The sequence below is a fragment of the Struthio camelus genome, chromosome 27 (genome assembly GCF_040807025.1).
Source record: "Struthio camelus isolate bStrCam1 chromosome 27, bStrCam1.hap1, whole genome shotgun sequence".
NCBI classification, from domain to species: Eukaryota; Metazoa; Chordata; class Aves; order Struthioniformes; family Struthionidae; genus Struthio; species Struthio camelus.
The window spans coordinates 7468895-7481104 of record NC_090968.1 but is presented as its reverse complement, the minus strand read 5'-3'; the positions used below and the strand labels follow the sequence as shown (position 1 = coordinate 7481104).

General features: G+C 54.4%; 1 protein-coding gene across 1 annotated transcript; it reads right to left on the bottom strand.

Moving 5' to 3' along the window:
• Positions 1-1645: 1645 nt before the first annotated feature.
• TCIM (transcriptional and immune response regulator) lies at positions 1646-2837 on the bottom strand. Its single transcript, XM_009682090.2, has one exon. The coding sequence runs from the start codon at positions 2773-2775 to the stop codon at positions 2455-2457; it is 321 nt and encodes a 106-aa protein (XP_009680385.1). The 5' UTR covers positions 2776-2837; the 3' UTR covers positions 1646-2454.
• Positions 2838-12210: the final 9373 nt, after the last annotated feature.

Here is a 12210-nt window from a genome sequence, read left to right as displayed (position 1 = left end):
CGGCTGGGTCTGGTGCAGAAGATGCATACGGAAAAGCTTGATGCTTGAGCAGAGGGGAAAGGGAGGCAAGGGAAGGTCCATGCTGAACGGCAGTCAGGGAAGTGGAAAGCAGTGAAAAAACATAAAGGTAATCAGGTGTCTACTGAGATTTTTTAAGAATATGCTCTTGCAGTAAGACCTGTTCAGGTCCCTCCCTCCCATTTTACAACACAGCCCACAGGCGGACGGACTTTGGTGGCAGCGTTGCCTCGTTGGGTGTCTATTTTGAAAGCCAGTAGGGATGAACAGGATGAAGTCCCCCAGTAGGGAAGAAAGCTAAGCTGCCCAGTTTGTGAAAAATGGCCTTTTTTTCGGAAATGCCCAACCTAAAGGGGTTTGTTTCGCTGTGGGAGATGCTGCCAGTTTGCATGCCGAGCCGGTGCAACGGCCCTGAGCAGCTGCGAGATTCGGTGCCGGGTGGACAGGCTGACGCAGGAGCGCCGGCAATCCCCTGCTGAGCAAATTTCGCTTTGGATCAGGTTTTCCTGAGCGGGAGCCGCTCTGAAAAGCCTTCGAGGACCACGCAGAGACGGGGACGGGGCCATCGCGAAGCAGGCGTGACCCCGTTTCCTTCGCGAGCCCCAGAATAGCAGCAATGTCGTGTGGCCGGGGCCGGGGGCTCGGGGGCTGCCCGAGCCGTTCGGCCCCCGGCAGCGCCCCGGGCTGCGGCCCTCTCGCCCCCCTCGCTTTGGGCCGGTCGGCGCCCGCGCCGTCCGCAGAGAACTGACGACGCTCATCAGCACGCTGCGCGTTTTGTCGTCAGACCTGGTGCTCCGGGGGAATGTTTGGATGTGCTTCATCGCTCTATAAATAATTACAATTATCCATGCTATTAAGTAATTTAAAGGGATGTTTTCTAGTCTCCCTGGCTTATAGGCAATTTGTGGTTTTTACTCTAGGAAAAAAACTTGTGGCTGGGCTATCGTTCTCCTGAATTGTTCCAACTCTGTTGCACTAAGCAGAGCCATGGGAACGTTTTTTTTCTAAACCAGCAGGTTATTAGAGGGCATATTTATAAATAACTAGTCTTAGCTATTTTAAAATATTTTCTACATGCTCTGCCGTGATGGTGCAGCGTAAGCTGTAGCCGGACCGAGTCTAATCCCGCTAGCAGGATTTAACTTCATGGTCAGCTTCTGCCCCTTGGATGGCGGGGAGCTGCGTGCCACTCGCCGGTCTGCTTTGCAGGAGTAACGAGAGCCCGAGGAACCATAGCGCTTGCTGTTGTGGGGAACTATTCATTTTCTAAATTGATTTTTCGGTTGCAGTATTGCAAAGCACATCATTGTCTTTTATTACATAGGAGAAACTCACAGTTGGGTTCGATTTATAGTTAAATTGTGTCAGATCTTCCTGGGAATGCCAGGGTCAGCAGAGCAACCACGGGTAAGACCCTGGCACTGCTGAACAGGGTGGCAGAACTTCAGGGAAACCAGGTGTCACTGTAGAGTCTAAGAAAATACTTCCAAATTGGCATTCTTGGTAACTAAGGGGAGGTGCTAGGTAGTCTGCTCTTCAGGCAGAATCTATGTAAAATGACCAGGAAAGCATAACCCCACTCCTCCCGGAGAACCGAGCATTTCAGACAAGGAAATTTATAATACCTTTATAATTTATTAAACTTTCAGATTGCCATATGCAATAAATTATAGTTGGTATAATAATAGCATTATCATAAAATATTACCATGAAATACCTTTCTAATATCTATTGTTATCTATACAAATAAGAACTGGAATTATGAAATTTAGTGTTAATGGGAAGTGAACAAAATATTAAGGAGCTTCACAGTAAATTCAAGGGGAAAATGTCATTATTATTGCTTTTGTGCAAATGATTTATAATGTACACATACTGCTTGAGAAAGAAAAGATACAGTTATGTAGTGTGCCTCTAGAGCAAATGCATTCCCTGAAGGCTGAACCTACTACACCCATACGGTGCATTTAAATGCATTTTAACAAATGCAAAATTATAAATGATCAATAGCTGATCAATCTCCAGAATCCTCCATCCTAGCAAACAACAGTGAGGCTTAGAAAAGTTTTAAACTCTAAGTAAACCAGTTCAAAAAGACAGAGCAAACAGATGAAGTCAGTAAACAAGTTCTTATAGAGTTCTGGTGCGGCGGCCGGAGGCGCGGGGAGCGGAGCCGGCTGTGCACGCGCCTGCGGCGGTCGGGGACGGCGCCTGGACCTCGCGCTGCCGGCGCCCCGCTGCCGGGGCTGTGTCCCCCGGACGCCCCCGGCTGCAGTGTGGCTGCGTGCGCTCCGGGGTGAAGTCTCTTGGCCGGTCTGTCAGGTCCGTCCGTCCCGCCAGCAGCTTGCAAGGCAGTGGGAAATGCCACGTTCAGCAGAATGTCGCCAACAGTCTGGTTCTGAAATATTCTCTTCCATTGCTGTTCCTTTTGATAGTTCAGTGAATTTTGATGGAATATTTCCGAAATTTCAGGAACTGGAGAAGTTTGTCTTTCCTCCTTTGCTTCAAAGCCATCAGCGCTCTCGTTTTCTCCTCCAAGTCCTGATCGGTGGCGAGGATTATCTTGGCTCTTTCCTCCGCCTTCTTGTCTCCGGAGTTTTTGAAGAGTTTCTGAAGAGATTCTTCATTGATGCTTTCGAAGATATTGGCCACAGCTTTCTTGCGCAGGGCTGTGTCGAAGCGGTAGCCGTGGACCGAGGGGCTCACTCTCAAGGATGTGGACATGGCTGAAGTTTTAGTGCCTCTCTTTGCTTTCATCTACGTCGGATGCTCTGGGGTTTGCCTTCGGGGCTGATCAGAGGGATCGGTGCAGTACGCGCTCCGAGACTGCTATTTAAAGGCAGTCTGGAGAGAAAGCCTGAGGGCTCAAGTTACAGCGGTGAGATCATGCTGATGTCAACGCTGAGTAGTCATAGGCCAGTTTAACAGTTAAGTTGCTGACATTCTGCATTATGCGACTGAGATGAAAAGTTTATTGTATTTCTGTGGTGCAAAGGATGATTTTCTTTGCTTCAGTGCAGAATGGGCTTTGCACAACTGCAGACATCGTTGTGCAACTTTGAGCTGGCGTGGTTCAAACTGGGCCCACAGCCTTCACCGTGCTCTGAAAAGCACTGCGTTCAGAAAAGCTGGGCCAACTAAACCAGACTCTTGCATATAATAAAAAGTTGAAAGTCCAGGCGAGAACCTTAGCAGGCTACTGCAACGCTCGCCGGAGGTGTTTGCCGGGAGCCAGCGCAGACAGAGGTGTACTTGGCTCTATCTCGGTCAAACAGAAGCACAACCAAGCTGCCAGAGCCGCTCGGGTCTGGGTGCGGGGTGCCTTTGCTGCTTCCCGGATGACACCGGTCGCGTTTAGCGCGTTTCCTAAGCGGCGAGTGGTTTGCCGAGGCAGCTGACCCATGGCGTCCCGGGAGGGGAGCACCCCGGGTGTTGTACCGCCGTGCCGGGCTCTCAGCAGAGCGGCAGTAAAACCCCTCTGCCCCGGCCAGCGCTGCAGGCGGGCGCTCAGCACCGCCGCGCTCTGCACCGCGCTGCCGCCGCGGCCCCCGGCTCTGCCTCCTGCCGGCTCCGCCGCCGCGGCCCGAAACCACGCGTGAACAGAGCTAATGAAGCCAACGTTTTATACGTCTGCCCTGGCGCTGATATTGCAAGTGACGTCCCTGACGTCTCGTATCTGGTGGCGTCGCGCTTCAGCTTTTCTTCAGCCAAAGGTCTAAGCAGCGTCCTTCCAATATGCAGACTCTTTGCAAAAGTTTATAGGTGTCTAACAGGACTGAGAGCTGAGCCTTGTTCAGTCTGGCCCAGAATGGCCGGTGGTTTCAGCAGCCGCTGGAGGCCGGGGAGCCAGAGCCAGCGGTCTTTTAGTTAATATTCCAGCGTAAATGCAGCCGGATGCTGCAGAGACACTCTTTGGAAAATTAGTTGCTTTTTTATTAGTTGTGTTTATGACCCCCTTAACCCCGATTGTCACTGAAGAGCTCCACGGACAGACTTTGTCCCAGAGAAGTTTAATTAATGGGCCCCAGGGGTTTTCCCTTATTTACAGGAGATTCATGGAGGTGAATATGACTGCAGCAACAAACAGATCCAAAGTAACATCACCCTGTGGCTTGTCACTCCGTATTCTCCTCTTTGAAAACTCCTGTCCCTTCAGACAGACAGGAGAGGTGTGATGAGGACCGCAAGGACAAATACGGCCGCAGCCTGGCCAGGCATGAAGCCGTGGAAGAGGCAGGAGCACGCGACGTCCCTGTGCTCGGGATTTGTGCAAGCGCAGAATAAAGAGTAGGTTTAGATGTGAACGGCATCGCTTATTGAACAGTAAGCGCAGCAAGCCCGGCTGCTGGTCGGCCAGCAGAACAATCGGTAGTCGCCAGCTCCGTGCAGCCAGATAACGACTGAACCGGTGTACTTCCTGCTGGCCAGGGCTTGCCGGGTTTTTATCTTTAGACGAGGGAGTGGATTACACTTAACTGTTTGACCACTTTCCTATCTGTGACTTCAGAAATCATAAATAAGTGCTAGACACACCCTGGTCTCAGCCTTGTACCCTTTATTCAGCCAACATCCTGCTGAAACAACTGAGTTTTCCGGAGGCTGCATTGTCGGGACTTTGTTTAGCACCATTGTTACCTGCAGGATCTCTCCCTGCACGGGCCCGTGATTTTTTTCCACCGGTTCTGCATTCTTTTCATTGTAAGGGTTACCGATTAAATTGTTGTCCAAATTTCTTTTGTATCTGTTAGCTACTACATGATTTAGTGTATAAACAACTACTTTTGAAAAACCTTGGGTTCTTCCTGCTGCCAGACCAGCCCATCTCTTACTTTGCTGAATTTGAGAGAATCGTGCTGCAACCAGTGTTTGCTCAACATTTGCAGGGCTGGTAAATCCATCCTGAAAACAGGATCTTTTTGCTGTGGCTGACTTCTGGGCTTCTGCCTGTGAAAGAGCCTCATGTTTTATACACTCCTCATCAAAATGAAATACGAGGGGGAGAGCAGTAGAAAGGACAAACCTCACAGCTATTGCTCTCCTGCTCAGAGGCAAAGGGCTGCCTGAAGCGCTGGGTGAGGGGAAAACCTGTGTGTTAAAAACGTCTGGCTGAAATGCTCAATGTTCTTTGCTTCACTGGGCAGATAAGTACACTTTCAAACAACTTAGAACAAAAAATAGTGCCAGGAGATCAGCAATGATCTCTTAGCTCTAGAAAGGAGCCTTTCTTTCACAAAGCATGATTTCCCCTAGTCAAAACCTAGAGCCGAAGCATGTTAACGTATGCCTGTTCTCTTAGAGCTCTTATTGCACATGGAAGTATTCTGCAGGTATTTACAAAGATATGGCTGATAGAATAAATTAGCAACATTTGTGGAAGATACAAGCTCAGAAAAGTGTATGCCATGGAAACCAAGAATAAAGCTGATGCCTTAGGAGTAAGACATCAGAAAGCTGCCAAGATGAAGCATGCATTTTCTTGCGAGCTCATCTTGCACAGAGCAGTAACAAATGTCTTTGCCCCTTAGTATAAGTGTCTCTCCCCACGCAGTATAAATTTAGTCGATTCAGTTCTGATAGGGAGATGAAGCTTGCCTCATCTGGTTTATTCCAGTACTTTTTGTTTATATCATTCATTAAATACTGCTTTCCCAGTGACGCCTAAGAAGAATTATTCATGTTTTGCGTTGGGGCAAGTCTTTAGACAAGATGCGCTTTCTATCATAGCACTCCTGCTATTAGCGTGTAATTGCTTCTTGAAACATAAATGCTCTGCTTCATGCATTAGTAGAAGGCTCCAAGTTCCTGTTCTCACCATCGCCGCAGACTCGTTTAGCCCCATCCCTAAGCGTAGTCTGCTTTTTAAAAGGGGACTCACTTGTGATATGGCAGCTATTGCAGCTCTCCTGGCTGAGGAACAGGCAGGTTTGTTCTTGGCTTGAAGGTGCAGGGGGCTCGTTTTATAGCAGTCGGCAGTGCCGCTTGCCAACCACATTCATCTCGTCCCAGAGCGCGGCCTTGAAGCTTTCGAAGCTGAAGCGCTTGTGATTTAGCGTGGGCTAAGCCATCCTCCAGGCCTGGCAGTCAGAGCAAGCAATTGATGGAGGGAAAGATTCAGGAAGGATCATGTCTCGGGGGCCAGACTGTCTCAGTCACTGGCAGCCTTCGCTTCTCCCCCTTTCCTTGCTGGCTGGAGAATCCTTCCCTTCCCAGGAACAATAAATACAGCTCTTGATATGTTTGCTCTCGCCTGGGAAAGGTATCTGGAGATCTAGTGCTCTGCATGCAGAAATAGCTGTGAGATTGCTGTAAGGTCAAAGAGGAGCCAGTTCATCATGTTCCTCGTGGAATCCAAATTCCTGAGAATTTGTCAGACACCCCGGCCGAATGGCCGTGCCTGGCCAGCTCTCCAGCTTCCTCCTACCGCTGCTGACATCTGCTGTCAGCCCCGTCGCAGTTTTGGCTCTTTCTTTACAGCACAGGCTCTGTCTGGTTTTTCGTGGATTTTTGTTTGTTTGCTTGTGGGGTTTTTTGGTTGTTGTTTCTTTAATAGAGCGTCTGGGAGCATTCGTCTCCAGATCTCAAAGCTGTGCTCGGTGCTCTGCTTACAAAACAGGAAAAATTAACTTGACTGTGCATGCTGCCTGTGACTTGTCTTGCGGCCTCCAGTTTAGATGCGTGGTAGAGTGTGATGGATTGTAGTGGTAGTTCAGCTACAACTCAATTGCTGGAAAGTTAAAAAAGAAAATCAGTTCAGTTCTAGAGATAATTCTGCTCACACAGCTGCCTGCTTAAAAAATAAGAAAAAAGCTATCATTTTTCAGCCCCTGGAAGACATGATTAAGCTGGTTGAACTGCAGCTGAAAAGTTTTTAATGGGGAAAAAATGTGCCACCATGTCTGCTCAATACATTTCTTTATACATTCCCATGAAAACTAAATGAGGTGCTGGCTGCCGGGCTGCTAAGACATGCATTGTTATATCAGGCGCAGCACTAATCCTGCACCCCAGCCCTGGCACGTTTTATGAATTGCAGCCGCTCGGTTCCAGCCGGGGGCTCCTGGGCTCCCTCAGCCCCGTGCCCCGTTTCCTTCGCTCTTAACTAATGCCTCCGCTCTACAGGCACTTTGGGAAACGTGGGTCTGATCACCCCTTTCAGGAAAAATCCAGCTCAGTGACAGGAAAGGGCCGTTGTTCAGAACCGGAGGGCTCGTTTTCTCCGACGAGCAGTAGTAGGTCCAAGGGAAGGGAAAGAAAGGGGAGGCGGCGGAAAGGAGGTGGCCTGGCCAGGAGCCCGGCGGAGGGCAGACCCCAGGGGCTTGTCGCCGGCGACCGCGAGGGTGAAGAGGGTCTCTGTAGTCCTCTCGCTATTTTAAGGGCGGCACAGGCCGAGGGAAAATTGAAGAAAATAAGAAATTTGCAAGGCGTCGGTGCAGGACGAGGAGTCCGTAAAAAGCGCCAGGGCTGCAAAGCGAGAGCCTGTCGTGGCCCCGGCTGGTCCTGCAGCCGCCGGCTCCCGGCGCGGGCGTCCCTGCAGGCGAGTGGGCCACCGGCCGGCGACGCCGCGGACGCCGGCTGGGCTGGCCTCAGCCGGGAGGGCTCCTTCCCCGGCCGGGGGGGAAACCGCTCCGGGGCACAGCACCTTGCAGCCGGCGCTGTCGTTGCCCGTCGGTGTTGATAGCGCTGTTTCGCCGCGGCAGCTCACCCTCGTGCCGTGCACGGAGACCATATAAGAGTAAAGTTTGTGGTGTTACTGATAATTGATGTCTCCCCGCTTCCCATAAATTCTCTGCTAACTGTACAGTCGCTGAGTTAATAACGCAGCGCAGGACATAATGAATAGTCAGTTACAGTGAGTAAATCACGCTGGCATTCCCGGGGGAAAAACAGATCAGAAACAGAAACCTCCGGCGCTTTTTGAAGCCAGCATCCTTTAAAAGAAACGCTGCGCGCAGCAAAGCTAAGCTGGGGCCGCCAGGGCGTGAGGAGTGAAGGGTTTGCCCTGGGCGGCGGGCGGCTTCCCGGAGCCGCGAGCAGCAGGCAGGGGCGAGCGCTGTCGGGGGGGTCCAGCCGGGGGGCGAGGGGCCGCTGCAAGCCCTGCTGCGCGGGCACGGCCGCAGCAGCGTCCCGCGGGGCGCAGCCCGGAGCAGGCGGGGCGCCCTGGGGTGCGCGGCGCGGGGGCGCCCGGCGGCACCCGGGGACGGGACGGGGCGGCGCGCCGTGCCGGCTGGACCGGCTCCCGCGGGGGCACCTCGCCGCCCCGTTCCCCGCCTTGCTGACAAGGCGCTGCTGTTTCCGCGGGAGCTGGGGTACGCCGCCTCCCACTCTGCCTCCCGCGCCAGCGAGTCTGGGCCGGGTAATGACAGCTGAGGCTGCCCGACACGAGTCAACTTTTTCTTTCTGCGCCGAATTTCCTGCCTGATCTTCCTGAAGGTCCCCGGGCCGGGGCGGGCGAGGGCAGCAACGTCTGCAGCTGTCGGCCGGCGCATTGTCCGCGCCGCGGGACATCCTGCGCGGGGCTGGGCCGCGTCCCCAGCGCCCCTCGGCGAGGCCTCCAGCCCCCGCGGTGCGCCGGGAGCCGCTCCTGCAGCGCGGCGGCCCCGTCCCGTCCCGTCCCGTCCCCCCCCGGCCGGGCGGCCGCCTCCTGTCGCCCGTCCCCGAGGCGGCCAGGCTGGAGACGGACCGGCGGCGACCCGCGGTGCCGGGGCGCAGGGGTCCCCGCGAGCGTTAGCTGATCTGAGGTATCTGCTAAGGGCCTGGCGTGATCCAGACCAGATTCGGGGCTCGGCGGTGGTTTCGCTCCCCGGAGGTTTGGGGCTGGTGGTCTAGCAGACGCCGTGATGCTGAGCAGACTCGGGGGGCTCCTCTAACCGCGCAGCGCTGCGAGCGCTCGAGCGCACCCAGAGCGGGTGCGCCTCAGTCACGCGGTGATGGAAAGGGTCCTTCACTCCCCTGCGCTCAGCCTGAAAGCTGACTGTGACCTCCAGCGTGCGGCTTATTCGCCCGTCTGCGTGCTGCAGCGTGCAGCACCAAGGCCCTTTCCCAGCCCGGCAGCGCGGGCAGCGGCACTGCCGTTTGCGAGGCGCATCTCGGTGCCCGGCTGCAAAAGGCAGCGCTGCCTTGCGATCCGTTCAGAAACAAATTAGAGCAGCAGCTCCCCTGGTGAGGAGGGAAGCCCCGTTCACCTCGCCATACGGAGAGGGGCGCCGGGCTGATTGAATGCATCGGCCGTGGTCACGGGGCGAAGCCGTAGCGGGAAACCTGGAATTTTTGTTTTCCGTTTCTTCATCTTGCGGCCAAGCAAAGCAGGCACACGAGCGCGGCAGCTGCTCTCGGGGGGTGGTTTGCGGAAGAGCAGCGTGGTAGCAATAAGCACGGGGCTTGGGAGACTCTTCGCTGAGAAGAGCTGAGTGGAGAAAGCTAATCAGAGCAGAGGAAAACACCCGGCAGTACGGCGCGGAGATTTATCAGGGAATCAACTGATATGTGAATCATGCGGGAGATTAGGCTGAAATTATGGTGCTATCAGCCGTGTATTTCATTCCTGCAGTAACAAGAGTCCCTTGGAGAAAACAGATGGTGTCTGGCTCCCTGTCACCCTCTCTTTCGCTGCGTGGCTGCCAGGGAAGCGGTCGCCGCCTTCCTCCTCCCGCCGGCGCGCTTGTCGCAGGGGAGCCTCGCGGCCCCGTCCTCGGCGGGTCCTCGCTGGCGTGGGGACGCCGGCCGGCTTGTCAAAAGCAGGTCCTTCAACTGCTCCGTCCTGTGCTAAGCTCCCCGGCCTCCCTCTCCCTGCCCTGACTCTGAGCACAACGCGGCGCTGACCCGGAGCGTCCGGGCGGCACGCAGGGCGGCACGCGCGGCTGCAGGCGTGGCGGCACGCACAGATGCGTGCACGGGGACGTGCATGGCTGCATGCATAGCGGTGGGCACACGCGCTAACCGCTGCCAGGCTGCCCCAAGCCGGTGCCGTGGCCCCCGTTGCCCTCCCGTGCTGGCGGGGAGCCGCAGGAGCGCTGGCAGTGGGCTGCTGTCCGAGTGGCAAGGGCTAGCGGGGCGGCTGGTGCGCTGAGACCCGCGCACGGTGCCGGTAGTCTTTTTTTTGGCGTGTTTTTTGCATGTCCCCCCCAGGGCTCGGCCTCACCTCCTGCAGAGGCTGCCCAGGGGCAGTGTCGAGGGCTGGCGGTGCCCGGCGCGGTGCAGGACCCGCACGTGCCCCGGCCGGCAGCAGACCCACGCACCGCCCCGGGACGGGCACGGGCAGCGGTGCCCGTGGCTGGAGCCCGGTGCCCCGCTGGAGCCGGTTGGCCGTTCCCGGGACCGTCGCTGCCGTTTCTGGGCTTACGGCAGGTTTCTGAACTTCTGCCAGTTGCTGTTTTCCCCAATAAGCCGTAATCTGCAGTATGCGTCAGCTCCCACTCAGAAGAGCAATAACGGGGCTGTAAAACATCCCTGGAGGAGAGGCCAGGCGAGGGCGGCTGCTGCGGGCGCTGCCGACGTCCCCGTGGGGGCACGGGCCAGGTTGGCTGTTTGCAGCCCGCGAGCGAGCGACTGACAGCGCGCCGGGGCAGAAATCGGGCTGCTTGGCATTGCTGCATCAGCCTGACAGAAGGGGAAAACCCCGAAGGCTTTCAGAACTGCAGCTCGCTAGAGGTGCCTGCACCCAGCTCCGTTCGGGTTTTGCAGTGGTGCTTTCTAGACGTTTCCCAACAATTGTGTTGCCTAAATATTGTAATCGAAAAGGCTGGTGCCTTGTTTACAAGGAAGTCTTGTCTTTGTTCCAGAGATCTGCCCTTGAATCCTTGTCAAGTGTCAGCTCTGTTTTATGGATATTTTGGTCTCTCTACATTGCTTTATTTATGCTCACAGTTCAAACAAAAAAAAGAATAGTCTTAGAACTGCGAGTTTATTGCAACACTGTGTTGGAGGGGAAAGAGATTATGCGTGTGTGTGTATATATATATATATATATATATGTATATTAAAAAGTATATATATATATATATGTATGTATATTAAAAAGTGCTTCGCAACCTTTCTGGTGGAAACGTGACTGTACAGCACTCTGCTAACAACGCATGAAGTGTAACTCCTCCTGCTTCGGTTCTGGTTTCTCAAAGCTTCAGCATCAACCTGAAAAGCAACTTGTTTTGCAATTGTGCTCGAAAGTTATCAGCATCTGCCTAAGAGCAGTAAATCAGATTAGCATGTGCCTTGGAAGTAGGAATTCCCCCATCACAAGCGTCTGCCTGAGACTGTGCTTTAGTGAAAAGGGAGCATGCACTGTGAGCGCTGGCCCTTTAGCTTGCAAAGAAACTCTGGGAAGAGAAAACCCTCCAAGCTGCGTATTTTGTCTTACAAGCTTGACTACCTAACTACAAGCCTTCCTGTAGGTTATGCTTTATATTTAATAGGCAAACTGTCGTACATACACTGCAGAGACCTTCCGGCAGGTGATGCAGCTGCAAAGCCTGGTTCAAATCATACAGGCAAAAATGCTGACTCTGTCTCCCTGTGGATGAGGTGCCAGTGGCTGCTCATGCAGCAGGTTAGACTCGGGCAGAGACTGTGCCTGTAGCCTTTCTGCAAGTGCAAATTCATTGCCTTGTGGCCTAGGCGTGGGCCAGATCAACATCCCGAAAGTGGAACAGCTTGGTCAGCACATCAAGTATTTCAGGAGGGAATGGACAAAACCTTCATGCTGCTTCCGGTCTTATCCCCGTGGCCTTTTTTGTCTCTTACATAAGAAACCCTGAAAGAGCAATGTGTCAAAACAAGGGTTTTCAGTCGTGCTGACCTCCTGTGTGGCCTGGCACTGGAGCCGCGGCGATGTGACCTTCCCGAGCTCGCGTCCCAGCCCCTGCAGGCTGCAGCACGTCCTCAACGTGCACAGCGCGACGGTGGGGCTGCGGGCATCTTCCATGACACGGGAAAGGGCCATTTGGATGGCGGCCTCTGGCTAAACCAGCTAAAACACAGTGGGGCGTTACAGTGGGCAGAGAGCTGCTGCTGCTCTTTAAAGCACAGGCTGCGGCAGGAGCGGCGCATGCGGTGGAGGAGTGGTGCATGCGGCAGGGTTGGTACATGCAGCAGGAGCGGTGCGTGCAGCAGAGCAGCGCATGCGGCAGGAGCGGTGCGTGCGGCGGGAGCGGTGCGTGCAGCAGAGCAGCGCATGCGGCAGGAGCGGTGCGTGCGGCA

Coding starts and splice junctions, on each gene's coding strand:
- TCIM (XM_009682090.2), bottom strand. CDS start 2,775: ATGAAAGCAAAGAGAGGCACTAAAACTTCAGCCATGTCCACATCCTTG.